We start from the raw sequence: 26,609 nt of genomic DNA, 5'->3' as shown, positions 1-26,609 counted from the left end.
GATTGGGCTGAAAGGGCTGAATGGTGTTTCCTTTACTCTCTCATTCCTCTACTAGTTCTCATTCAGAAAGAGATTATCCCTTTGTCCTTGACAATTTTTTTTACATTTCCCAATTGCCCATCCCTCACAGATATTGAAGAGCATTGCCCTTCATTTAATTGCTACAACACATAATAAAGGGGGTTATTTGGAGAGTTAGATACCTTAGCAATACCCAGATGCCTGCATTTACCTGCTGAAAAATGACTGTATAAATGGCACTGAGTTATATTTATTGTCTCTCAGTAACACCGTAACAAGTTTGATCAGTTTAGATTCTAAACTTTAGATGAAAAAACATTTTTCTCAGTCAGCCCTGCAAACGCAGCCTGCGATCTCCATATACAGCTGTACTTTTTCTGCTTCATACATCAGCAGCAGTACTGAGGATTCTGCCATTTGGAAAGCAGTTGACAATTCCTTTGATGATGCATGAGCCAGAATAGATTTCAGTTCACCTTCCCGCAGCTGTATTAGCTCTCTAGTGCTAGCTGGAGTGTAAAGTAGTCAATTTATTGTGATTTTACTTTGCAGCTTGTGCTATGTACATTTAGTAATCTATAAATATTTCAACATTTTTAGGCCAAATAGCTGCTAAAATCAATAATTTTTGTTTTACAATATATGTTGGCCCTTCAGTTCCTAGTAAAACAATCATATATTGACATCAGAAGTTTGCTCAGGTACAATCATCTTACCTCTTGCTCATTGCTCCAGCCATCTGACTCTCCAAGGGAAAAAGAACTCTCAGATGATGTCTGTCACTGTACCTGAGATGATAGCCCTCAATCAATTTCATTGTCACCTCACTGATTCCATTAATCTTGACATTATTTCGTTCCAGGTCAGTTGCCAGCTCCTTCACAAAGTCTCTCTCTTCTTATGTTCCTTCCCTTACATTTTTGGTACAGTACTTTTCTATTCATAGCCTTTTTTTTTAATTCTAAGAACGGAGCATTTAATTCACTGTGATAGCAGCCATAATATGCCAATGGATTGTGTTGGTCTGCTTAGACTGAGCAACATATTTGACAGTGAGATACAAAAAGGGAAAAAGATGATCTAATGGCTAGATCACGGAATTGCAAGTTAAGTGATTTTCTATTCTCAGCTCTCTTACATAACTTTGGGCAGGTCACTTAAATTTCCATACCTCAGTTTCTCTACCCGTAAATAACTAACATATATATTTAGTTAGTTTATGTAAATAAATAAACAAACAAAAGCTACTTGCTTTACCTGTATAATGCCGTAAAACATAACTCAGTGTTTGACAGCCTTTGATTTAGGTTCTGTAAGTAAGGAAGGGCAGTCTGTGTTAAAGACACTGGGCTTGGAGTTAATTTTCTGACTCAGCCACAGACTGTGTGTGACCTTGGACAAGTCACTGAATCTCCTTGCATCTCAGTCTCCATCCACAGAACTGAATAACAATATTCCCTTTCTCCCTCTTTTTGCCTGTTAGAGTGAAGCACTATGGCCTGTGTTATGCAGGCGGCCAGACCAGGTGATGAAAATAGTTCTTTCTGGCCTTAAACTCTATGGATGAAGGGTACAATATTAATTACAGCTACTCCTGTGCCTTTCCTCAATGGATAAGTGGACACTAAAACCATTATTACTACCTACTAATTGAGGCTGTGGGGGTAGGGGAGGAATGTGCATGGTTGCTGCCCATGCCATACTTACTCTGTAGATAGAGGTTTTCAGAACAGTCAGGCAGGCACTTTTCACAAGTACTATATTCATTTTTTTTAAAAAATAAATCAACCAAAAATGGAGTACCTAAACTTGCAGCAGCAGATAGGCAACCCTAAACATACATATTGAAACATGGATACTAAAGAGCATTAATCACTCATCTCTTATCCAGAGCCAGCCCCTTCCACAACCATTACAACTTGACTTTACAAAGCAGTATACATCCTTGTTGCCCAGATTTACAGCGTGTATTTCCAGGTGGTTGCATTAACATTCTCCCAGTGACCTCTATGGGGATTATGTAAAATCTGTATCTAGCACCAGAGATGTGCTTGACATTGTGCACATAAATTAAAAGACAGTCCCTGCCCCATGGACTTTCCATCATCAATTAAGAGCTCATTGAAAAATTATCCTATTTTTTTCCCACGGTAATTTGTTCTTTGTGAGTGGTTTAAATCTCGTGTTTCATTTAAATAAACTCCCTCATTGTCTGATTATTGGTTAAAGGAGGAGAGGACCTGATCCAAATAAAAGGACTCACTTTACCTAATAAGAGTCTTTCCCATGTGTTTGACTTGGTTTGGTTCAGGCCCTACATAATTTTCTAACCAAAGCTCTAAATTTAAATCTAAAGACTTCTGTAAAATACACTGAAGCCTAATCAAGCTTTATGCCTGTTGAGCTTTTGCAGGTTTTAAAAAAATAGGAGTGCAAGAGTTCCAGTGAAATCAACCACAGCAAACCCAGCAAAGAGAATCATGCTCTAAGGAAAGAATTTAACTGAGATGATTAAACCGCTTCCCTTTTACTTTCAAAGACCAGTCCTTCACTGCACTGAGGCCTGAACTGAATAATGCAATTCTCTGGTCTGGTGGTTTGATGCTCCAATCTGAAAACAGAGGACCCTGTGAAAGACTGGAGAGGAAAAAGCTGGATCAGTATAACTGAAAACAAATTAACTGACAAAGGAAGTAACAGTGAAGTAAGCTTTAATAAGACTACAAAATAAAATCCCAGCCACTGGTCAAAGGTATCATGATCAACAGGAGATTATACCATAGGCCTAAAGTTTTGCATTCAACCATTAATAGCAATAGCTGTAATGAAAGACAAAAAGATGCGAACTCTTCTTGACAGCTTGTGGAAACTATTCTGTCGGGATTCCCAATACCAGCCCATTTTAAAATTTTAATCCATGACCAAATGAGTCATAGCTAAATGAAAGCTGTATTAGCGACTCTGTTTTCTGATGGGAGAGAGAAGAAAAATGGGCTGTTAGAGGCTGACAACCAAGTGGAAGTTTTGGGAAATGCTGCGAACAAACACACATGCCCCTGAATTAGTGTTCTTTAATACCGTCACCTATGTTAAGTATTCATTCACTGAGATGTGATCCAAAAGAAACGGAACACCTATGACCTACCTTTAAAAAACAATACCACAGTAGTTAAAATACATAAATCATCCAAAGCAGCAGGACTTCTCCTTCTCCTATCATCTAATCACTAGTCAGCAGACCAATATGATTCAAACCCGCCACCTGACACCAAACAGAAATCCTTCCCTCCTTTCCTCAGTGCTCCACCAGGGGTTGCTCAAATCACATTTGCTTTGCAGCATATCCAGGAGGTCAACAGATTCAAGAAATGTCAATCAGAGAAGAGAGCATTCCAAAGGAAGGGCACTCTTCACAGAGAAGGCCCTACCAGCAGCTCCCTGCTGTTTATACTGGGGGGGGGGGGGGCATCCATCTCAAGCACCTCTGAAGATCTCCACTGCAGCAGTAAGGCACAGACTGAGAAATAGTCTCATGTAGGATGGTCCCAGACCACTCATGGCTGGAAAGGGCAAAAGCACAGCTTTAAATTCCACCAAGTAGCTCAGAGCCAGAAAGCACAAATCCCAGGGCACCGATCAAATGAGAATATACACCTTCTCACACCTCCCTTATCCTCAGACAACTCCCCATTGATTTCATGATAGACGACCTTTTAAAGTTCCTTTCTAAAAAATTTTGCTTCAGCCTCACCTACACATCGCTGCTACAGAGACAGTATTTCATACGTTATTTTTGTCCCCAGATAAAATATTTCCATTCACTTGAAGAGCACTGTAGCAGAATTTCTTTACAGATTTGTGGGTAGAGTGCCTCCTGTTTCAAGTTCATATGCTTACATTTATTTTTGGGTAGGTAGGGATATTTAGTTGTTTAATGTATTGTAGAAGAGAACTGTAACAGGTTCTTTAAGTGAAGTGGGGCAAAATGCCCATGTCTGCCTGTTTAACTGAGCACAGTCAACTTGAAATATAGTCAGTTTTTTGTTTTAAAGATCAGTTTAGTTTCAGAGACCACTCCTTAGCACTGCCCCATCCCCACCTCTTCTTTCAATTTTTTTCACATTCCTACTTTTAAAAATATTTTTCTCTTCCTTGCTGCTACATGAAACTCTTACAAATGGCAAGAGACATTAACTTCACTATAAACTAACTATTCACAAAATTTTGTCCAATATATCAAGTAAACAAGCTGAAAAAATATAGTTTTTCCTCTGATCTTGTTCAATTATAACCAACTGAGGTGTTTCTTGACGATGAGTCAAAAGTTTTCTATCAGGCACATATATTTCAAGTTGACTGCATCTCTTTAACGTGAGAGGAAAGGGAAGTAATGGAAAAGGGGTAATTTTTTCTCCCATTTGCTGAGCCAACCTTCAAATATGGGGGAGGGGGGGAATCACTGGGATATTACTTCCAATAAAGTCCTTGAGACTCCATAGTTCCGCTTAGGGTCAAATTTTTAAAGATAATTAGTTACCTAAACATGCAAATAGGTGCCTAGTGGGATTCTGATAAGCATGTAGCCACCTAACTCCTGTTGAAATCAACGAGAATTGGTCACCTACATGCTTTTGAAAATCCCACTTAGGCACCTACCTGCATCTTTAAGTGCCTAATTACCTTTAAAAATCTTACTCTTTAAGAACCAAGAACTATGATGAAAAGCAGTGCTGAATACAAGCTGTTGAATGAATAAAATGTGAGTACTCTGATATGATTTGGCTTGATATTATTTCTCTTGCAGTAGCACCTAAGAGCACCAGTCACAGATCAGGACTCCATTATGAGCAAGTTTGGTAACTTGCTCCATGTTTAGTTTTCCCATAGTGCCATCTTTTATTCTTAGAAAAAAAATCTAGACTTTGGAAAAATTCACATTGTAAAGGGGTTTTTTTTTGTTTTAAAAGGGTAACCATTTTTATTTGTATTTCAACACCACTATATAATTACATTAATCTCCCAAAATTACTTATCATGGGAGGAAAAAAGAATTTTTCATTAGCTAATAAGTATATAAAATGGTAACATTCTAAACACCAACAGTGAGACTTCTAACATCGGTGCCTAAAGTTAGGCTCACCAAGTCTATATTAAGCCCTTCAACAAGTGGCCTGATTTTGCAAAAATGCTGAGCACCCAACAGATCACATTCACTTGGGTTTGGTAAACAGGTCTTCCTTGTGAGAGAGTCTATTCTATTTCTCCTGTGGCAAGGATGGATTAAGTATTGCAGCCCGAGGCCTCTTTTAGAACTACTGCAGTGTATTCAGAGTCATCTATGAGAATCAGGCCCATCTATTTTTCATCTTAAGTTAAATGTCTGCTATTTTCTAAAGAGGAGCAGCAGAAGCTGGGACTCGAAGTGCTTCTTTATCATGATCCTCTAGGGATATGATAAAGAATTTGACAACTTGACTGAATCAACATAACCAGTGTTCCAGCTGTGGGTCATGATGCTACACGGACACACGTATAATCTGGGTCTGATTCTCTGCTTGCATCAGTATCTCTAGTAAGTTCAGTGGAGTCACAGTATAAAACCAGTGTAAGAGGTGAATCAGGTTCACATACAACAATAGTGGAATGGTTATCAACCTGAAGCACTAAGGAACCTGAAAGCCTATATCTTTGTCCTGCTTGAATATTTAGTCCTGGTGGAAGTGTCTGACACTCTCCAGAGGGAATTCAGCCACTGAATCCCCAACTGTTTTAATCCTTCAGAGTACAAACAGAGACCAGGAACTGCCACTGTCTTAGGGCCTCTGGGAGAGCTCTCAGGGTGAAGATCTTCTATCTGGCACCTCTGCCTAAGAACTGTGTCCAGGTGGCCCCCTTCTTAGCCTCGAATGCTGCCTCCTCAGACACTTCCTGTAGCTTAAACACACACTCTCTTCCAAAATCCCACCCAATTGTACAAGCCTCTGGGTTACCTCTTCACTGGGGCTGTCATAAATATAAAGGAAAGAGTAAACACCTTTAAATCCCTCCTGGCCAGAGGAAAAACCCTTTCATCTGTAAAGGGTTAGGGAGCTAAGATAACCTCGCTGGCACCTGACCAAAATGACCAATGAAGAGACAAGATACTTTCAAAGCCGGCGGAGTGGAGGGGGGACACAAAGGCTCTCTCTGGCAGTGTGATGCTTTTGCCGGGACCAGAGCAGGAATGCAGGTCAGAACTCCTGTAAAGAGTTAGTAAGCAATCTAGTTAGATATGCGTTAGATTCTGTTTTGTTTAAACGGCTGATAAAATAAGTTGTGCTGAATGGAATGTATATTCCTGTTTTTGTGTCTTTTTGTAACTTAAGGTTTTGCCTAGAGGGATTCTCTATGTTTTGAATCTGATTACCCTGTAAGGTATTTACCATCCTGATTTTACAGAGGTGATTCTTTTACTTTTTCTTTAATTAAAATTCTTCTCTTAAGAACCCTGATTGCTTTTTCATTGTTCTTAAGATCCAAGAGTTTGGGTCTATGTTCACCTGTGCAAATTGGTGAGGATTTTTATCAAGCCTTCCCCAGGAAAGGGGGTATAGTGCTTGGGGGGATATTTTTGGGGGGAGACGTTTCCAAATGGACACTTCCCCTGTTCTTTGTGTAACACTTTGGTGGTGGCAGGTTTTAAACTAAGATGGTAAGAATAAGCTTAGGGGGTCTTTCATGCAGGTCCCCACATCTGTACCCTAGAGTTCAGAGTGGGGAAGGAACCTTGACAGGGACACATGGTGGGCATAATTTATAAAACACACAGACACACTGCACAGAAATTTATCACCATTTATCTTGAATCACATGAGATTCACAGATCCTCAGAAAAAAAATCTTACACATATATCCCTGTCTCAGTTTCCTCATCACTCCAGAGAAGGGGTTCTCAAACTTCATTGCATCTCGACCCCTTTCTGACAACAAAAATTACTACATGACCTCAGGAGGAGGATTAAAGCGTGAGACCACCCAAGCCCTACCACCCCAGGTGGAAGGTCCTGTAACCTGAGCCCAATCACCCATGGCTGAAGCCCTCAGGCGGTGAGGCTCAGGCTTTGGCTTCAGCCCTGGGCCCCAGGAAGTCTAACGTCAGCCTTGGGGACCCCACTAAATTGGGGTCCCGACCCACATTGGTGTCCCAACCCACACCTAGAGTACCACTGCTCCAGAACATTCTTTGGTATGGGGTCAGGCAGCAGTGCACGACTTGTGTTCTGAAACATGGATTTTTCTCTGCCCAGTTAACCTTTTCTGATTTTGGCTAGTCCATACCTTTCGCTCCTGCCCCATGCTTCTTGCGTGTATCCTGGAGCCTTCCCAGTTAGTCCTCTTTAAACTGCTGCTTTGTCAGCTCTGTGTCTTAGTTTTGAGACTTTTCTACCTTCCCCACTCTCCCTGCCCCTGCAAATAAATTGGGGGAAGTTTTCAGCCAACCCATTGTCATTCAGATGTTTCTACCTGCATAGGCAGTTCTTGAGTTCTTATGACCCAGCACAGCTCCTGGTCTGACAAAAACATGACAGAGCCCTGCCACTTCAGGGTAGATTCCACATTTACTTAGAGGCAATACTACAGAAATATTTATAGTAACAACTTCATTATATCAACCAGAATTCATAAGCTGTAAAGACAGAAGCCCCAAATCATCACACAAAGTCATTTAGTCCCTTCTGGAAAGGGCCAAGTGGCATGTTGTGCTAACACCCTCAACTCTCAGTGATCACAATGAGAAATGAGGGCGTTCTGCATTCCTCAGGATCAGGCACTAGGTTGACAACACTTCAGATTCCATCGTCCAATGAAGAAAGATTTACTAAGGACTTGTCTACATAAAAAGTTAAAATGAATTAACCAAAGCTATGAAGTTAAAGTGCATAAGTTAACTTATGTATGCTAACTTCACGACTTTAGGGTGTACCTACGCGGCGCACTCCTTTCCGTAGATACAGACTTACTCCCCCTAGCACAGATATGAACAGCAGCATAGACTATGAGGCACAGCTTAGGAGAGTGAAGTAAAGACAGGCCTGAAGGGCCCGGGTATACAGCCAAGTCCATATCCTACATTGCTCTCTGCTTACCCAAGTCATACCTCCCCCAGATACATGCTATTTTTAGCAACACGGTGTCTGCTGACTCCCTGCTGCTGGAGCCCTTCCCCACTACAGGAAAGGCTCTGGAAGTGGGGAAAGGCTCTGGCAGTAGGGAGACAGTGAGGAAAGGCTCCCCCTGCTTCAGGAAGACTCCAGCAGCAGGGACAAAGCTTTGGCAGAGGCAAAAGGCTCAGCCTTTCCCTGCTGCTCCCCCGGCCCCTTTCCTCCTTGCAGTGAAAAGCTCCAGCAGCAGAGAGCAGCTCAAGCTTTTCCCCCCACTGCCTCCCCCAACCACAGCCTTTCATTGGCATGTGTAGCTACACACCACAGCATGGACACAGCCTGCTTTCCACTGTGAGGTGTAAGTACATGTACACTACACGTCACCACCAGTGGTGTCTAGTGTAGACATAGCCTTGTTACCTTAACTTTCCCTAGTGTCCCTGTGTAGACAAGGCCATAAAAGGACTTAATAACTAATGAAGAGACTTCAAATATAAACAGTCCTCAAAAGCACAGGCTCAAGGAGTCAAATCAGCTTCAATTTATTCATCCATTATTCAGATTTAGAGGGAATTTTTTTATAATCCACTGATAGGTTTATCTTTGTCTAGAAAGTACAGATTGTTCTTTCTTTAACTGTTTAATCTAAAATACCATCTACTTTAAAACTGAGCTTGGAGACTTTTAATATAGCTTTATTATACTCCCTGCCTAAAACAAGGGTATAGCAGATCTTCATTTCCTTATATAGGCCAACAATATAAAAATGAATTTTATTGAAACTCCTATTGCCTTTCAAAGGTTTAATGTCAATGCTTTTAAATTAATAAAACCATCAATGTCAGTGTGGAAAACTTAAAAAAAAAAAGACATTTTTTAAGGTCACTGATAATAGATTTCAGAGTAGCAGCCGTGTTAGTCTGTATTTGCAAAAAGAAAAGGAGGACTTGTGGCACCTTAGAGACTAACAAATTTATTTGAGCATAAGTTCCAGTCAAGTGAGCTGAAGCTCACGAAAACTTATGCTCAAATAAATCTGTTAGTCTCTAAGGTGCCACAAGTCCTCCTTTTCTTTTTTTGATAATAGATTAGCATTTTCATTTAAAAATCTCATTTTTCAAAGATTCAGCATCTCAACCTCAGCATCAGAACCTAGCTCTTTTAAAAGTACAGTATAAATCTGAATCTGAACTTTTTCTTTTTATCATTCTATAGAAAGCAGAGTTTGCGTTAGTTCAGTCCCTTTTCTGTTCAAGAGAAACTATCACACACGCAGACACATTTTAGTAAAGTCATGGGTTTATTTTGCAGCGTGAACTAATGTTGATACTGCTGGGAGACGTAACACCTTGGGAAGTGACCTGTCAAGTCTCACACAGGATGTTAAGCTGGGTCCAGGTTATACATGACACACATGGAAAACCTAGAAGGAAAACCCAGGATGCTGTGTGAAGTGGTACTAGTGATTCAATAGGTGAGGACTCATCTCTTCGAGTCAGTACTGAATCTATGGTTCACTGTGGTAATACAAGTGTGAAACGACAGGAGGTGCCAGATTTTGACTGAATATAAAACCCAGGCTAGACCAGTCATGGTCATTCAAGAGGACATGGAATTTTTGCCAGAGCAGATGTGTTAGCCCCAGTACTTGAGTCAATTCAAACTTGGAAAATTGTACTTTACCTATTTAAAAATTAAGCAGGTAGTTTCAACGGGAGAAGTTATTCCTCATTTTCCCTCCTGGAAACTGATTTGTAAAAAAGAGGGTGCCCAAAATAACAAGGGGCGTGGGTGGTGGTTAAGCTAGCCAGCAGCAGGTTCTGACAGGGTAGGGAGGGAAACAAGCTGGCAAATACCAAAGATGGGGAGAAAGACAAGCTGGAGGCAGCAAAAGCTATGTGAGGTTTGACTGCACAACTTTTTCTGATCTTGAAATCAGAAGTGGAATCCCAAGTGGAAGTGAGAGATGGGGCAGAGTGTAAACTTAGTTAGCTTTTGTGGTGTGGGGCTCTAAACACTATATTGATGTTGACTTTTTGAATGATCTTATAAACCCATCACTAGAGGAGGAAAGAAAATGCAAGCAACATCTTTTCTAATCAAGACGTATTCTAGATAAAGTTAAGTTGTATGAAGAAAGGTTATGGGCCTAATTCTCCCCTCACCTACCTTGTTGGTAACTTTATAGGCTTCAGTGGAGTTACTGATGATTGTCACTAAGAAGTGGCGTGGCTTAATGGAGACAGCACTAAACTGGGAATCAGGAGACCTGGGTTCTACTTCTGGCTCTGCCATCCGCCTGCTGGGTGACCTTGAGCAAGTCACTTCCCCTCTTTGTGTCTCAGTTTTCCCATCTGTAAACTAGGGATAATGATACTGACCTCCTTAGTAAACCACTGAGACATATAGTGCTTTGCATCAGTAAAAACGTTAGGTATTATTGTTATAATAAGTGTGTTCAACACCTAAGTTTGAAGGATTCCTTGTAGTAATATGCACTACATGAGAGGGGAGGAGGGATGTGCTGTTTATCTAGGAAAGCCAGGTTTCATTAAACAGTAGACACAGTAATATATTACTCCAGAGAAGAATAATCCTAAATAAATTTATTGCAGATATTAAAATGAAATGAAATTGTCCAAACACTGATATGAAAGAGGACTTCATGATTAAAGTCGTAAAACAGGATGTGCACACTGAAACATCAAGTGACTCAAACTGTATAAAAAGGGCACATGCCAGAAGGACGGAGAGCTTTCCTGACATGGAACTGTATCCCATGGACCCTAAGAGAGCCATAAACTAGGAGAAGAATATAAAACAGAGAAACATCTGACAACCTTGGAAACAAAGTCTAGTGTCAAATTCTGTGTTGCTTTATTTCATACCTCTAACTTATCCATTCAACCGCAATTAAAGTGAATAGGATGTACGAGGGGTAAAACAAGGCAGAATCTGGCTTTCAGAATTTAACAAGTGTAGTCTTGCTTGTATCCTTCTGCAATGTACTACAATATCTAATTATGCACACACATAATTTGATGATTCAACCATTACAGAATTATATTGTTATTTTATTGCACATTATTTGGTTATGGATACACAATGTGATACCAAATTAGGGCATGTAAAGCAAGCGCAAGCACTCCGGAGATGTTAGATGCCATATTGAATCTGTACATGAGAAATTTTTTTTTGGACTGTCTAAGGAACAGTAATCATATATGATTAACAAACGATGCTATGAATTATTTTTGTTAGCGAAGAACTCCCCTTAGAGACCTGCATGGTGGGTCTTGACTTACATTTAACTTTCTCTACAGACATAAAGGAAGCAATTTCCATGGTGAGTATAAGCAGCTCTCATGCCAATCTAGGAAAACCTCTGCTCAGATATCCAGGCTTCTAAATGTTGTATTTTGTTCTAAGACAGAATGTTACAGTTGATTGTGAGGATGCAATACATATTGAGTGCATCTAAGGGCTTGGCTACACTTGCACACTATACCGCAATAAAGCCACCCAGAAAGCTCTATCTTACTCCCCGTCCACACTGGCAAGGCATGTAGAGAGCTCTGACTCCCTGGCTAGAGAGCTCCACCTCGGTGAGAGGTATAACGTCTGTTGCGTATTGGGTGAGATGCTGCAGCGTCAGTGTGAACGAGGAGTTACGTTACTGCGCTCTGATTGACCTCTGGAAACGTCCCATAATCCCCTTAAGTCAAGTGGCCACTCTTCTCATTGTTTTGAAATCGGCTGCAGGAATGCGGATATGCCCTTTCAAAGCTCTGTTTCAGACAGCGTCTGCTTATCTGCTCCAAGACAAAGCAAACAGTAAATGTTTGCTTTGAATGAGTGAGAGAGAGGCTGGGGGCCTGAACTTACAAGACAGCATGCTGACACACTCTCAGCACCCCAAAAACCCACTCTCTCTCCCCCCATATACACACTCCCTGTCACACTCCACTCCACCCCCTACATTTGAAAAGCACGTTGCAGCCACATGAATGCTGGGATAGCTGCCCATAATGCACCGCTCCCAATGCAGCTGCAAGTGCCGCAAATGTGGCCACGCTTGCAGCTATCATTGTGGACAGACTGTGATGCTTTACCTAGTGTGCTCTCCGAAGGCTGGTTTAACCCAAAGCGCTCTACATCTGCAAGTGTAGCCAAGCCCTAATTTACTAGCTTTTTATCATTGCTTACCTGAAGAGCAAATAAGGAACACAGTGTAAGCTCAAAATATTTTGAACAAGTACCAACGACATAAAACAAAAAGTAACTTCAACACTGTTGCACGGAAAAAGATGTTGGGGCCTTCTTTATACTTCTACTTGACTAGTGTGATAGGCCAGCTGGGGTCGAGCCAGAGGGCAAAAATGAACCTGCACATATGGGTTTAAGTTCTGGCACCAGGAAAACATCTTTTACCCTGTAACCATTCACATAAGGAAAAGGACTCTCTGAAGCAAAAATCCCAAAAGTACAATGAAAGGTCTTCCTACATTCCAAAAAGGAGTACAGTACAATAGCTTTCTGTTCTCCTCAAACTTTCAGACACCAGAAGCTCCTTTCACCCTCTGCTGCTTTTACTTTTTGGGGAACCAAGTGATTGTGTGGCCTCAACATTCCTTTCTGGAGAGCAAGCCGGCCATCATGATAAGCCTTTGCCACAGAATCAGATGGTTGCTACCTTATCCAACGTCAGCATTGCTTGTATCTGGCTGTACTCAACAGCGTTTAATCCTCTGGTTTTGGGGTCCATTTGACTCATCCCTTGATACTTTTAAGCCAAAATTTTCCAATTTGGGTGTCGAAGGTTAAACACAAAATCTATTAAAGGGGCTAGATTTTCAGAGGTGCTGAGTACCTGCGCTTCCAATTGAAGTCAACAACAGCTGTGAGCACTCAGCATCTCTAAATCAGGATCAAGGTTTCTCAGGCGAGGCCCCTAAAAATTGAGGCACCCAAAATTAGTGTCCACGCTACTCCTGACAAATGACAGTTAATGCTTGTAAGCTGAAGGAACTGTCAACAAAAACTTAAACTTCAGATTTGTGATGCAGTCTGGGATTTCATTTGTGTCATTTATGTATATCGAAGCAGCGATTGTTTCTGCCATAAGGTGGATGCAAGAAAGAGAAAGGTCAACAATAGAAAAATAAATGTATGTTTTCCATCCAACTGCATGGCTCACAACAATACAAATACCTTGCAGCTTAGGTATTTTATGCAGTAGACACCCTGAACAAGAAATAGCCAGCATTTAATAAACACAGTAGTTCTGTTTGGAGAAATCATGCCCTTTTCAGTTGATTGTATTCTCAGAAAAGCAAAAGGTTAGTACCGAATTCAAAGTCAATACCTTAGCTGCCATTACATATAGCAGCATAACAATATAGTTGAATTGAAAAGTTAGTTATTGTGCTATAGCAACTATTCCGAACAATTAATGCAATTACACTTAGGTTTGTGCTTCACAAAATATCAAGGATTTGAAGTGTGATATCCTTTATCGGTCTTAACAATATATTACACTAGTAAATGAAAGGGGGATCAAAGCAGTCAAAGATTTAAGGAAGAGGTTACTTGTTGCGGAAATGCCTTTATAGACGTCACACTCCTACTGCACTCGTTTTAACTGTGTGGTTATTATTCAGTTTTAAACGTCTCATGACATCCCTTTAAAACCCATCTGTCCACAGTAAATTAGACTGATAAGAGCATAGGGTACAGAACTCAATCAAGTTTAGGTTTACTGTAGTCCCTCCTCACTCTGGGTCCAATTCTACCACCCTCATTCATAACGAGCAGCACCTGACTGGCCCAGTGGTCAAAGCAGATTCTGAAACTCACCAGTGCTGATGGCTGCTGTCACAGATCTTGGTGTTACAAAGTGAGGCAGCCTTACACTATCTTGTGCAACCAGGAGATGAGGTAGGGTACAAAAGAGTAAACATATTGGAAAGGGCTTCCTGACTCATAAGTACCAGATAAGAGCAACTGCAGCGTGTGGAGGGGAATCCCCCACCACAGTTTCTATCAGGATGGAGAATCTGTATTGATGGAAAAAGCACAAAAAAAAGGTGCATGGTGGGAGATTCTTCACCAGAATCTTTAAAAATGCCCCAGGGAAATGCTTCCCTATTAGAAGGGGAAGACATTTGAAAAGGGATTTTAAGCAAAACAGATGCATTATGTATTTGCACAGAGAACAAGGGAGCAGTGTGGGGGTAACATTAACACTTCCTTCTTCCGCGCTTCCACTGTATTAAGAAAGGGAGCTGGTGGAGGCTGGAATCTTTACTCCCCTCTACCACTGCAGTGGAAAGAGTGAGTGAAAGGCTAGAGTCTCCTTCACCTCTCCTCTCTCAGAGAGGGAAGGCAACAGGAGTTGGTATTTCCTTTTTCTCCTTTCAGGATTTGCCTTTCGCCCTGTAGGTCATTGGTGGAAGTGAGAGCTCTTTCTTTAGAGGAGGAGTAAAAGGGGATTCCCTCTTCTTTCCCTATCAGGTGCTGTTGCTGTTCTACTGGAAGAAAAGGATGGGATCCCTAGGAACTCCTCATCATCAGCTCCCCCCAGCCAGAGAAGCCGGAGCTAAATTCCACTTCTCTCACGCTTGGCTTAACCTTTGCTTACTCTGCAAATAGTCCCTTTGATTTCAAAGGGAGTAAGCTGTTGGTCAACCTAAGGTTCTTTGTTTTCTTAACTCCTTTTCGGAGGGCAGCATCAATGTCCAGAGTGCCAAGATTTGAAGAGTTATTTACATACCCAAGTGGGACTCTTGCTTTGAACACCAGCGCCAGCAACCACCCACAAATCACTTTTCAACACGTTAGGCAGTTCATTAAAACACAAATCAATACAAGCTGTCTCAAGAAAGCTGTTTGTTTGTCCATCTGTCTAGGGCAATTTCACCTAGCAAAAACATAAATATTTACTCTCTGTGCCGTAAATATGGTGAGGGCTCAGACTGACAGGGCTACAGTAAATAACCATTTCATTTCAGTGCAAACTTAATACAGCAGCCTAGGTTCTCTCAGGAGGAAGAGTTATAACACTACCACAGATTGAAAGATTAGGTGGCTTTACCTGGAGACCTTTTTCTTCTATCTTTTTCTGGAGTATCTGAAGGCACTTGGTGAAGTCAGTGAAATCTTGATCCGGTGTCTCTATCAACTCACACCCCTAGCAATAAAAATAGGAAAAGAAAGAACACAAAAGGTCAATTATTTCTCAATTTCAAGAACAAAAAAAAATGGTTTCTCTCATCATTTGCTGGTCTTACGATGTACATCAAGACTATGTACATTGGAATATATATTGGTGTATGTTGTTCTTAATTAAATGAACTGCAGCCCACTTGCCCACAAGTCTGTGCATAGAGATGCAGAATCAGAATACAAACTGTAAGGCTGAGAGATGCTGAGGACCTAAGCCCCACACCTAACTAGATACACGAGTCACCCTACTAAATTCAGAGAGAACATTTGAGACTCTGGATACTCGTGTCCTTAAGTGGCTTGTTGGATCGGTGCCTTCCCAAGCAATGAAAGTTGCAAGTACTCAGCACCTTGCAGGATCAGAGACTTTTCCAGTGGTTGCCCTGGTACCGCAATTGTTATATTTCTGCCATATGCTGAAACCCGTGTATAAATGTAAGGCCACGAAAATGTCAGCTTGCTGGAACTAGCAACGTTGTGTAAGTTAATTCTCAAGGATTTAAAAATCAAGCCTCCTTATACTACAGTAAATAATAGAGAGAACACATTAAAAATGGAACAGAGCAGGAGTTCAAATTTTTTAATTCAGAGATAAAATAATTCCTAAGCCTCTGCCAAAGAGCTGAGTAAGGAAAAAGTAATGTCTACCATAGAAAGTCACCATTCAAAGAGGTTTCAAGGATACAAAACACCCGTATGGCATCATAAATTATAATAAGAACCATACTTGCTAGATTTAGAGGTTCCCTTACCTACCACTTCAAGGTCTCCTTAAAAGCTTCCTGGCTCTATGTCTGTCTGATTCATTTTATATTTCTGCCCTACACTGTAGTGACCGATAAGAAAATTAGGTTCTCACTGCTCAAAATGTATTATAAGAGTCTAAAAAAATATTGCATACAATGTTGGTAAGGCAAATAAAACAAATCTTGTCAAGTTTCTCCCCCACCTCCCTAGTTAAAATATAGGGCAGAAACTCAAAACAGAGGCAGAATTCATTAGTGCAGCATGCAAGCAGCGCTTAGTTATTCGCTTACAGCAAAATGACAAATCCCCAATAGGAAAACGGAGTAACCTCTTATTTCGCTCACTGAAAACGTGTTTAATGTTTACAGCTGGAGTTTATATACAAACAAACGAAATGGTAGCAAACTGGGAAAGGGAGAAAGAGAAGGGAATCGGTGACAAGGGAATGGCACATATTTTGTTCCCAACACATGTGCGCACTGCGAAAGCCTTTGAGGTCAAACCAGTTTATTTGTGAAGAACAAAGTGGTGGCTTTTCTGGCACCCGACAGTACTCTGAAGTTTAGGGGCATTTTAGGGTTGTTCCAATACAAGTGCCCAGGGAGCTCCTTCCCCACCCAGAAAGCTGTGCAGAAGGCAGCAATAATGCTATTGCCACCAGAGAGAGATAGGGAAAACCTAGCACGGATTGTAAGGCTCCAGGAGGCGTTAAGTAGTTTGGAGTGTGGCTGCGTTCCCACTCCTGTGTCCAACAGCAAAGGCTAAGAGGCAAGCACTGTGGGGAGCTACATAGCTCCTACAGGCATAGAAAGAGCTATAATGAGCATGCTCTTGGAGGTTATAGCCACTACTATCCTACTATCCACTAATACCTGGATGAGGTATCACTCCCCTTCACTCTCCCTCCCAAGACAAATATGGAGCCTTACCTGAGCATTAATGACAGGAAAGAGAGTCCTATACTTAATCAGGATAAGGTGACTTGTAGAAAAAAGTACAAGCAATGTTTAGAGCTGCTCAGCAGCCAGGAAAAAAACTTATCAAATGTATTTAATGTTCAGGCCCTGTGGGGAGCTGGGAAAACAAACAATGTTGGGGAAAAAAATCCAGCACTGCTCAATGCCTAGAGAAGTGTTCCAAATTAAACAGCATAGAGCTTTGTGCTGATGACCATATTAATTATGCCTGCCACCATGACAGCACAGAAGTTGGTGGTGAATGAGTCCCTTGAAGCATCCATAATACACACAGTTTATTAACCTAATTAGTCCCACAGGTCATTGTCATCAACGTATATTTGAAGAGTGGTTTTGGGGTTGGGGTTTTTTTTTGGCAACATCTATTAATATTTTGCATAACTACATTACAGGGCAATACAGAGTGCACGAATAAACCCTGACTTTACAAAGCTTCTTCCAAATCCCACACAATTCTTGAGAGCATCTCATTAACCATGTGGGTGCAGTATCATTTGATAAGTGAGGAAGACTTCTCTAGCAAGCCCCAAAGTTGTGGCTCCCATCTTGGAATTGCTCTCTGAATATTAAGGGAAAAAGCCACACTACTTTTCTACCATTGGGCTGTACGCTTTGCCCCTTAAAGGGGATCAGTTGCCTCCTGCAACAAAAAGCTTCCAGTTGGAAGCTCATTTCTTCAGCTGTTGCCTGCAACAGGTGGCCACACTGGAGGCTGCCCCTCCTGCCTTTGTCTACAGCCTGTAGGGCTGCATCCCAGCTGGTTCCATCCACCTCATCATACATTTCTTCGACTCCACAGAAGAAAAGTCAGATTGTTTTCTGGCGGACTTAGAATCTGTATCCAACTGTTTCTCATATAATCAACAACTTTCCTGAGGCTGATACAGCATCCATTCCTCAAAGCATCTGATCCTTGGACTTTCCTCTCTCTAAAATGAACTGAACAACTGGGAGCTTTTTTTAAAAACTGCTGGGACTTGTATGGTTTCTTTCTTGTTTGCACTCCAAAGCCCTCTCCTCTGGAAAAAACTCACCTCAGGGCTTAAGTAGTGTCATCTCAGCTCACTACCAGACACCCAAAGCAATTAGTGCCTCCGCAGTCACTTCAAAGCATCCGTGCTGATTACAACAGGGATCCAACCTGTTCAAAATACTCTACAGACAGCTTTTACCCCCAAACTCTTGGACAACAGAAAAACTGTCCACAGAGCGTTGAGAAGAGGATGGGCACTCTTTAAGGGGGAGTCCCCTGACCTCAATGAAGTCACTGGAATCCAGCCAAGACTGGTGAGATCCACCTTGGAATGCCTTCCTCTCATCTTGTGACACTTCATGTTGTACGGTCATGAAAAAAGCCTCAGAGAAGTTGTGAAGATTTGTCATATTACCCCAAACCAGAAAGGATTTTCATCCTAACCAGAAAGATGACAGAAACCAAACCCAGGGAGGTTAGAGTGTGGTAGGGTTTCCTCAGTGGAATGTTGCTAATACTGTGAGGCCCCCTTTTTGAAGATATTGAATTGGCACTGAGTTAGACAACAGCAATGCTAAATATGATTCCTTAACTGAAGCCCACTTGAGAAGAAGAGTCTTCTCACTCACTAATAGTGGGGCAGACTCATTGCTTTATGTCTCCAGTGACAGGAGAAACTAGGTTGTGAATGACTGCATGAAAAGACAAGAACCCTCCTCAAACTGTTAAGAGTTCCCTAACCTGGAAATCCCAGACTCCAATGCAAGGCTCAAGTCGTGCTGGAACACTCTGGAACACTAACTAGACCACCATTCTGGTACGTTCAGTACAATCACTTATGGGTTATAGAAGTGCTGGAACACACTTCCAGTACCCTTTTCTCCATCTTGAGGATAGCCCCCATAGCCAGTCTTATAACAAGAAAGTGAAGATGACAGGTGATGACTAAATCAATGGCAGGAATGGCTACTCCCAAGCCTGGGGAGAAAGGACAGGAGAGTTTAGGACAGTTCCTAGCTCCTAAATTCACAACAGAGAAGGAGGGTCTTATCTTTTGACAGGATCATTCCTTGACTCCAGAGTGCTGGCAGAAGTAAGCAGTTTACAGGTTAATTTAAAACCCCCTCAACACTGAAGCATCCCCTTCTGCAATCACCAGTAGAGAGTCTTATCTCCTCCCTCCAGAGTCAATTTCTGGCAATTGCAGGCAGACTATAGCTCTGCACTAAAACCCAGGAAGGCTGAACTATTCTACACTCTATTTTTCAACTGAGGGTCTATGGCAGCTTTTACCATTTTCTGCTATTAAGAAAGCCATCTTGTAAGATGCTCTTGGAAAATAAAAAATATTGAAAAGCAGCTATAAGGCAGTTCTCAGAAGACTCAACTTCAAGATGATGGATGTAAGCTGCTGTAGTGAAATATCACAGTTCTTGGAGGAACCAGAAGTATGCCACACTTCAAGTCCAAGCACCAAAAATATTCTGAACAGTCTCACTAGAACTTTCAGAGCAATATTGACTGTAAAAGACCTGGAAGAAAGATTCCAGGAGTCCTGTTCTCTAAATTCAAAATGGCATTTAAAGTGCTTAATTTAGTAACAAATTAAAAAGGTTGCTGTAACCATGGTATTGCTAACAAGATTAAAAGCAAAAACTGAAGTCACAACTTGAAGAAAAGAACCCCATAAAAAGGAGGAAAAAGAAATATGTTTCTACTCAAACTCCATAGCTGGTGCAGCTTTGACAATTGCCCACATTATCCTGTGGGTCCCACTGTAAGTCATATTGGAAAGTAATGAAAAGAATGTGTAGGAAAAAAACCTGAGTGATCATGGAGGACTTCAATTTGAGTGACATATGCTGGAGGTCTCATACTGCCAGTACTAAAACATCCTTGGAATTTCTAAATATTATAGATGACCATTTCTTAATGCAGAAAGCCTTGCATCCCAACGCAGGGGAATTCTATATTAGACCTTGTCTTGACAGATAAGGAGGAACAGATCACAGATTTAAAAATTTATAGTAGCTTAGGTACAAATGATCATGATTTGACCACTTTTATACTGGGCAAACAGAATTAAAGTCCAGAGCAGAGATATGAACACTTGGTGCTTTAAAAGGGCCAATTTCACAAAGCTGAAAATAATCATCACACAAATCAGCTGGGTAGAATTCAATCAGAAAAAATGTGAATTTTAATTGGGAATTGTTTAAGAACACTTTATTAGATGCCCCCAAAGCCACAATTCTACAATTGAGGAAGAAGGCTGTATTGTTTTAAAAAAAAACCTGATCTGGTTTAGAGGGGAAGTGAAGACAGTTATTTTTATTTTTTCTGTAGCAAATGTGGAAATTGACATTAATGAATATAAATCATTGGAACTGTAGAACATCAAGAAGGGAAGCAAAGGGATACAAAGAGAAATTTATGGCCAACAGAATTAAAATAAACCTCCTTCTGACTTTAAGTATATTAGTAACAAGAAGAATCTTAATAATGGTATTGATCCACTACTAAGTGGAAATGATAGAATGATCAATAATAAAGCAGAAAAGGTAGAAGCGTTCAATAATTATTTTTGCATTGGGGGGGGAAAGATAATGTAGTCAGATGATGAGGATGATATCACTCTTTCCATTCCACCAGTATTGAGGAGGATGTTAAACAAAAGCTACAGAAGTTGGACATTTTAAAATCACCAGGTCAAGGCAACTTACATCTAAGAGTTTTAAAAGAGCTGGCTGAGCGGCTCTCTGTGCCATTAATGTTGATCTTCAATAAGTCTTGGGAAAATGGGTAAGTTCCAGAAAACTGGAAGAAAGTGAATGTTGTATCAATTTTTAAAAAGGCTTGTTAGCCTGACTGATTCTCAGCAAGATAATGTCGTGGTTGATATGGGACTCAATTAATAAAGTATTAAAGGAGTGTAATGTAATTAATATAAATCAACACAGGATTATAGAAAATAGATCATGTCAAAATAACATTTTTTAATGAAAATTACAAGTTTGGTTGATAAAAGTAATAATGTTGATATAACAGATTTCTTTAAGATGATACCACATTTTGATTAAAAAATGAGGATGATATAAAATTAACATAGCACACTTTAAATAGATTAAAAGATGTCTAACTAATAGGTCTCAAAATGTAATTGTAAATGAGGAAATCATTATTGAATAGATGTGTTTCTAGTGCGGTCCTGCAGGGATCAGTTCGTGGCTCTACTATATTTAATATTTTTAATCAATGACCTGGAAGGAAACAAGATCACCACCAATAAGGTTTGCAGATCAATATATTGGGGAGGAGTGGTAAATGATGAATAAGAAGGGTCACTGATACAAAGCGATCTAGATCGCTTGGTAAGATGGGCACAAGCAAACAACAAGCATTTTAATATAGCTATATGTAAATGAATGAATCTAGGAACACAGAATGTAGGCCATACTTATAGGATATGTGTGTGTGGGGGTGTCTCTATCCTGGGAAGCAGTGACTCTGAAAAAGATTCGGAGGTGGGAATTGACAATCAGAAAAAACATGAGCTTTCAGTGCAACATTGTGGCCAAAAGGGCTAATACAAACCTTGGTTACAAAAACAGGGGATCTATGTATTTGACACTGCTGGAATACTGTGTCCAGTCTGGTACTCACAATTCACCAAGGACATTGATAAATTGGAGAGGGTACACATAAAAGAGTCACAGGAACAACTAAAGGATTAGAAAATATGCCTGATTGAGCTCCTTGAAGCTATCTATTTAGCGTAACAAGGAGAAGGTTAAGGAGTGTATCTTGATTACAGGCTATAAGTAACTACATTGGGAACAAATATTTGATAATGCGCTCTTTAATCTAGCAGAGAAAGGTAGAACATAATCCAGTGGAGGAGTAGTTGAAAATAAACACATTCAGACCAGAAATAAACAATTTACCAAGGGTTGTGGTGGATTCTCTACCTTTGACAATTTTTAAAATGAAGATTGAATGTTCTTCTAAAAAGATGGGGATGTTCTATGGCCTGTGTTATACAAGAGCTCTAGATAACACTAGATAATCTTAGTGGTCCCTTTCAGCCTTGGAATCTATGAATCCCCACCAAAACCACTCCTGCTACTAACTGCCTCTTCAAATTCAATTCAGATTCTGCATTCTCTTTCACAGCCACAAACAGACCATCTGTTCGGGATATGACCACCTCTTTAGGACTATTCCTGCTGCTGCAATGCTAGAGGAATTGGTGGATACCAAAGCTTGGCCAACACGTGTTGAAGAAGGCATGTCCATAGTAGTCAAATCTTTCTTAGTCTCCTTCATGTCTGAGTGACTAAACTTTCCATAGACTTGCATGTTCCCTGACTGATAGATAAATTTGTTGGTACCAACATACCAAATCTAACATTTTATGTTATGATTTCTCACTTTTCTTGATCAGCACTTCAAATCAGCTCTTGTCAAACTTCATTGCTTTATTCATGAATAACAGAAGTTCTTCCAGACACAGTTTTCCAAGGCAAGCAGAATTTAACCAAAGACACTATAATAATTGCAACGCTAAGCAATAATATCTGTAATGTTATATATACCCTCTTAAACTTAATGGCATTAACCTTTGGGAAGAAAACTAAAAGCAAAGCAAATTTTACATTAAGACAATTCAATATCACAGCAGGAAAGAAAATAGAAAATTGTGTCTGGCAACCACATCACATTACAGAGTGGTAGGATGAGGCACCATGGATTTAGGGCCTTGTTATGACATTTATAAATGGCTCATTACTAAAGAAAAAACAAGACTGAGACAAACAAATAGGATTCTTGAACTCTGAAACGGGCGAAAATGGACAGTAACTGATAATTGGATGCTGGAACATTCGCACACAACTTGACCAAAAGGAAAATCGAGCCCGTAGAAGAACCGCATTAATAGCAAAAAAGCTACACAGATATGAAAGGGATATCACTGTCTTATCTGAGATTAGACTACATGAAAGCAGTGAATTTAGAGAAAAAGAAAACACTTTCTTCTGGTCAGTTACAAGGCAAATTAAAACATCAGCCAACACAGGTTAGGTCTTGCAATAGCAAACTCCATCAATAATCAACTAGCTCAGCAACCTGTGTCAATATCAGAGCACCTAATGACGTTGAGGATACTACAGTCCCACAACAATTTTCTGACAATAATAAGTACCTATGCCCTAACACAACTTTTTCCCAAAGAAAAGAGGACTAGGTTCTACATCAGTTGAGTGACACTTTAAGAAACATACCCAACAATGACAGAATCTTATTACTGGGTGACTTCAATGCTTGCACTGGAAATTATTACATCATTTGGAATAGAGTCATGAGGAAATTCAGAAATGGATCTCTAAATACAAATGGAGAATTACTCCCTAGCAAGGTCAAACTCTGGGCAGAGTGTTATTACGAACACCTTTTTCAAGGTGCCAGAAAAGTGATTCTATTCTTGGCAGTACTCTCGGTTAAAATGATGACACCTTTTAGACTATGTCATTACTCATCATAATGCCGGAGGGATGTTTACATTACCAGGGCTAGGCGAGGCACAGAATGTTTTGTACATCACCAGCTTATCCGCACTAGACAATCTCAGGATTCACAGTCCTAGATTGAAAATTGCCCCCAAAACTAAACAGATGTGTCAAGGTCTCGAAACTTTGCACAGAAGAGGGGAGAACCCAGTTAGCAACTTCCATTAAACTGTGCCAATGCAAAAGTAAGCGGACTGTCGATGAAAGGTGGGGTGCCTTTCAAACTGCAGCACAATCAACAGCTGAAGAAGTCCTTGGTGTCCAAACTTGACAAAATGTGGACTGGTTTAATGCTAATGACAATATTCAAGCACTCTTGGTGGCCCATCAAGCCATGCACAGAGTTAAACTGAACAACCCCTCCTCCTCAAAATCTGAAGTGCAGAAAAAGCTGCAGGAGATGGAAGATGCTTGGTAGAGAAATAAAGGAACAGAACTACAAGCTCTTACTGATACTAATAACACCTGAGGTCTTTTTTCAGGAGTTAAAGTCTATTTGCGGATCATGATGAGCCAATAACTGTCCAATCCTGTCCACTGATGGCACCACCCACCTGCCTGAGCACAACAGAATGTTAGAAAGAACATTTTGTGATTCTCCTCAATTGTGAATTGAGCGCATATGATCAAATAGACTCAATCAAGCAAAGACCAGTCCGATTTGAACTCGAAGATCCACCAACTTCGGAGGAGACTAAGAATGCATTTATGGAAATGGCAAACGGAGCTGATGAAATCCCAGTTGAAGTGTTGAAACACAGTGGTCTTACACTTCTAGCTCTACTAGACTTATTTACTTTCTGCTGGGAAAATGAGGTTTTACAAGCATAATCCATGATTGTGGCAATCATCATGGCATTTCATGCCTCTCCATCGCTGGAAAGACCATTGGTAAGCTGTTGCTGAAAAGGCTGAATTCCAGTGTGATTTTTGTTCATCACGCAGCACTGCTGACATATTTACCCTATGCCAGTTACAGGAGAAAGCTGCTGAACAACAAATGCCCCTGTATGTTGCCTTTGTCAACCTTAGTAAAGCGTTCAACTCTGTCGGACGTTCTGCTCTCTGGTGCCTTCTTGCAAAGTTTGGCTTCCCAGACAAACTAATCAATCTTATACTCTGCTTCCATGACAAAATACAGACCCATGTATCAGTGGGTGCTAACTCATCTGATCCCTTTCCTGTAGCCCATGGGGTTAAACAGGGCTGTGTGTTTGCCCCTACATTATTTACTTTGCTCTTGGCTAGAGTACTAGAAGTTGCCGCACGTACTACCACTACAGGTGTCACTTTAACAACACGATTTGATGGCAGACTTCTCAACCCCCGCCAATTCAAGGCCAAAAGCAAATCCCAGCAAAATGAAATAAAGGATCTATTGGATGCTGACGACTCAGCATTTGTCGCACTTTCTGAGAATGACCTGCAACATTTTACTGTTGAATTCCTTTGCCCATGCTATCTCTCCTTTTGGCCTTTGTATTAATGTAAAGAAAACAGAAATCCTGTGTCAACCATCTCCTGGCAGAAGCCCATTCCTTCCATCAGCACCAGAAATAAAATTGAATGGCTGCCAATTAAATAACGTTAAGTCCTTCTGCTACCTATGTAGCACAGTTACATCAGCAGCATTGATAAAGAACTTTCAGCACACTTCAAGTCAGCGGCCTCAGCTTCTGGTAGTCTACAAAAAAGTCTTTGGACAAGATGGTGCGGGAGGGGGAAGGGGAGGAGAAAAGAAGGGAAGATCAAAGTGTCCACAAAATGCCAAACTTACACAGCTGTGCTCCATTGTCTTCTATACTCTTTAGAGACCTACCCCCTTTATTGTCGCCATATCCTACAACTTAATTGCCTGCAAGAATGCCACCTACACAGCATAATGGGAATCAACTGCTCTGATACTCATCAACAATGAAGTACTACAGCTAGCAGCCATGCTAGCACGGAGGCAAATGACTTGGGTCAGCCACATCATACGTATGGATAACAATCGACTAAGAGTTCTAGATGGTGAATTTGAAAAAGGCAGTAGGAAGGCCATCCCAAACTCCACTACAAGGACTGCATGAGGCAGCATATACAGTCTGCTGGGCTCGACTTAATGACCTGGGAGGATACGGCACATGACAAGCGAGCTTAGCACTCTGCTTTGAAGGAAGCAGAACATGCTATAGAACAGAGGCTCTCAACCTTTTTCCTTTCTGAGCCTCTCCCCTGACATGCTATACAAATTCTACGCCCCACCTCTGCCACAAAAAATGGTTTTCAGCATATAAAAGCCAGAGACAATGTCAGGGGAAGCAAAGCAGGGCAATTACCTGGAGTCTCATGCCACAGGGTCCTCTGCAAAGCTGCATTGCTCAGGCTTTGGCTTCAGCTCCGGACGGCGGGGCTCAGGGCCCGGGCTTCAAGCCCATGTGGCACGGCTTCAGCTTTCTGCCCTGAGCCCTAACGAGTCTAATGCTGGCCCTTCTTGGCAGCCCCCCTGAAACCTGCTCACAGCCTCCAGCAGGCCTCGGATTCCTGGTTGAGAGCCACTGCAATAGAATATTGTTGCACCACCTTGGCGGATAGTAGGAGGGAACATAGACACCAACTTGCCTTCAATGTTCCCTCTAATTTTTGACAGGCAGTGTGCGCAAAAAATTTCTTCTGTGCAAATTGTGCTTCTGTGCAAATTTTTGTGTGCATGGTGTTTCACCTTGTGCACGGGGTTTAGGATCTGTGTGCGCGCACACACGTGCACAGCTTAGAGGGAATAGTGCTTGCCTTGGCATGTTTCCTGAACCCTACACATGGAAAGTGATTTCCAATCATACTCATACTTAAAGATGAGTGACGGTCATTATGGGGGCAAAGGAATTACAACTGTGCTTGCCTGCTGCACAATGGGTTACAAGAGTGAAAGTCTGAATCCTTCATCTACGAGCATCTTCGTACACTCACATTTTTCCTC

General features: G+C 41.0%; 1 protein-coding gene across 5 annotated transcripts in view; it reads right to left on the bottom strand.

Annotated features, from left to right (window-relative positions):
* The window catches only part of TPK1 (thiamin pyrophosphokinase 1), a 480,210-nt gene that overhangs the window by 168,130 nt on the left and 285,471 nt on the right, over positions 1 to 26,609 (bottom strand). For all 5 annotated transcript variants that reach the window (XM_075125594.1, XM_048839088.2, XM_048839086.2 and 2 more), the window contains exon 6: positions 15,256 to 15,351. In XM_075125594.1, the coding sequence (XP_074981695.1) occupies positions 15,256 to 15,351 (96 nt within the window). The remainder of the gene's footprint in view (positions 1 to 15,255; positions 15,352 to 26,609) is intronic.

Source organism: Caretta caretta, chromosome 2 (assembly GCF_965140235.1).
Source record: "Caretta caretta isolate rCarCar2 chromosome 2, rCarCar1.hap1, whole genome shotgun sequence".
NCBI classification, from domain to species: Eukaryota; Metazoa; Chordata; order Testudines; family Cheloniidae; genus Caretta; species Caretta caretta.
This window is presented reverse-complemented; position numbering and strand designations above follow the sequence as displayed.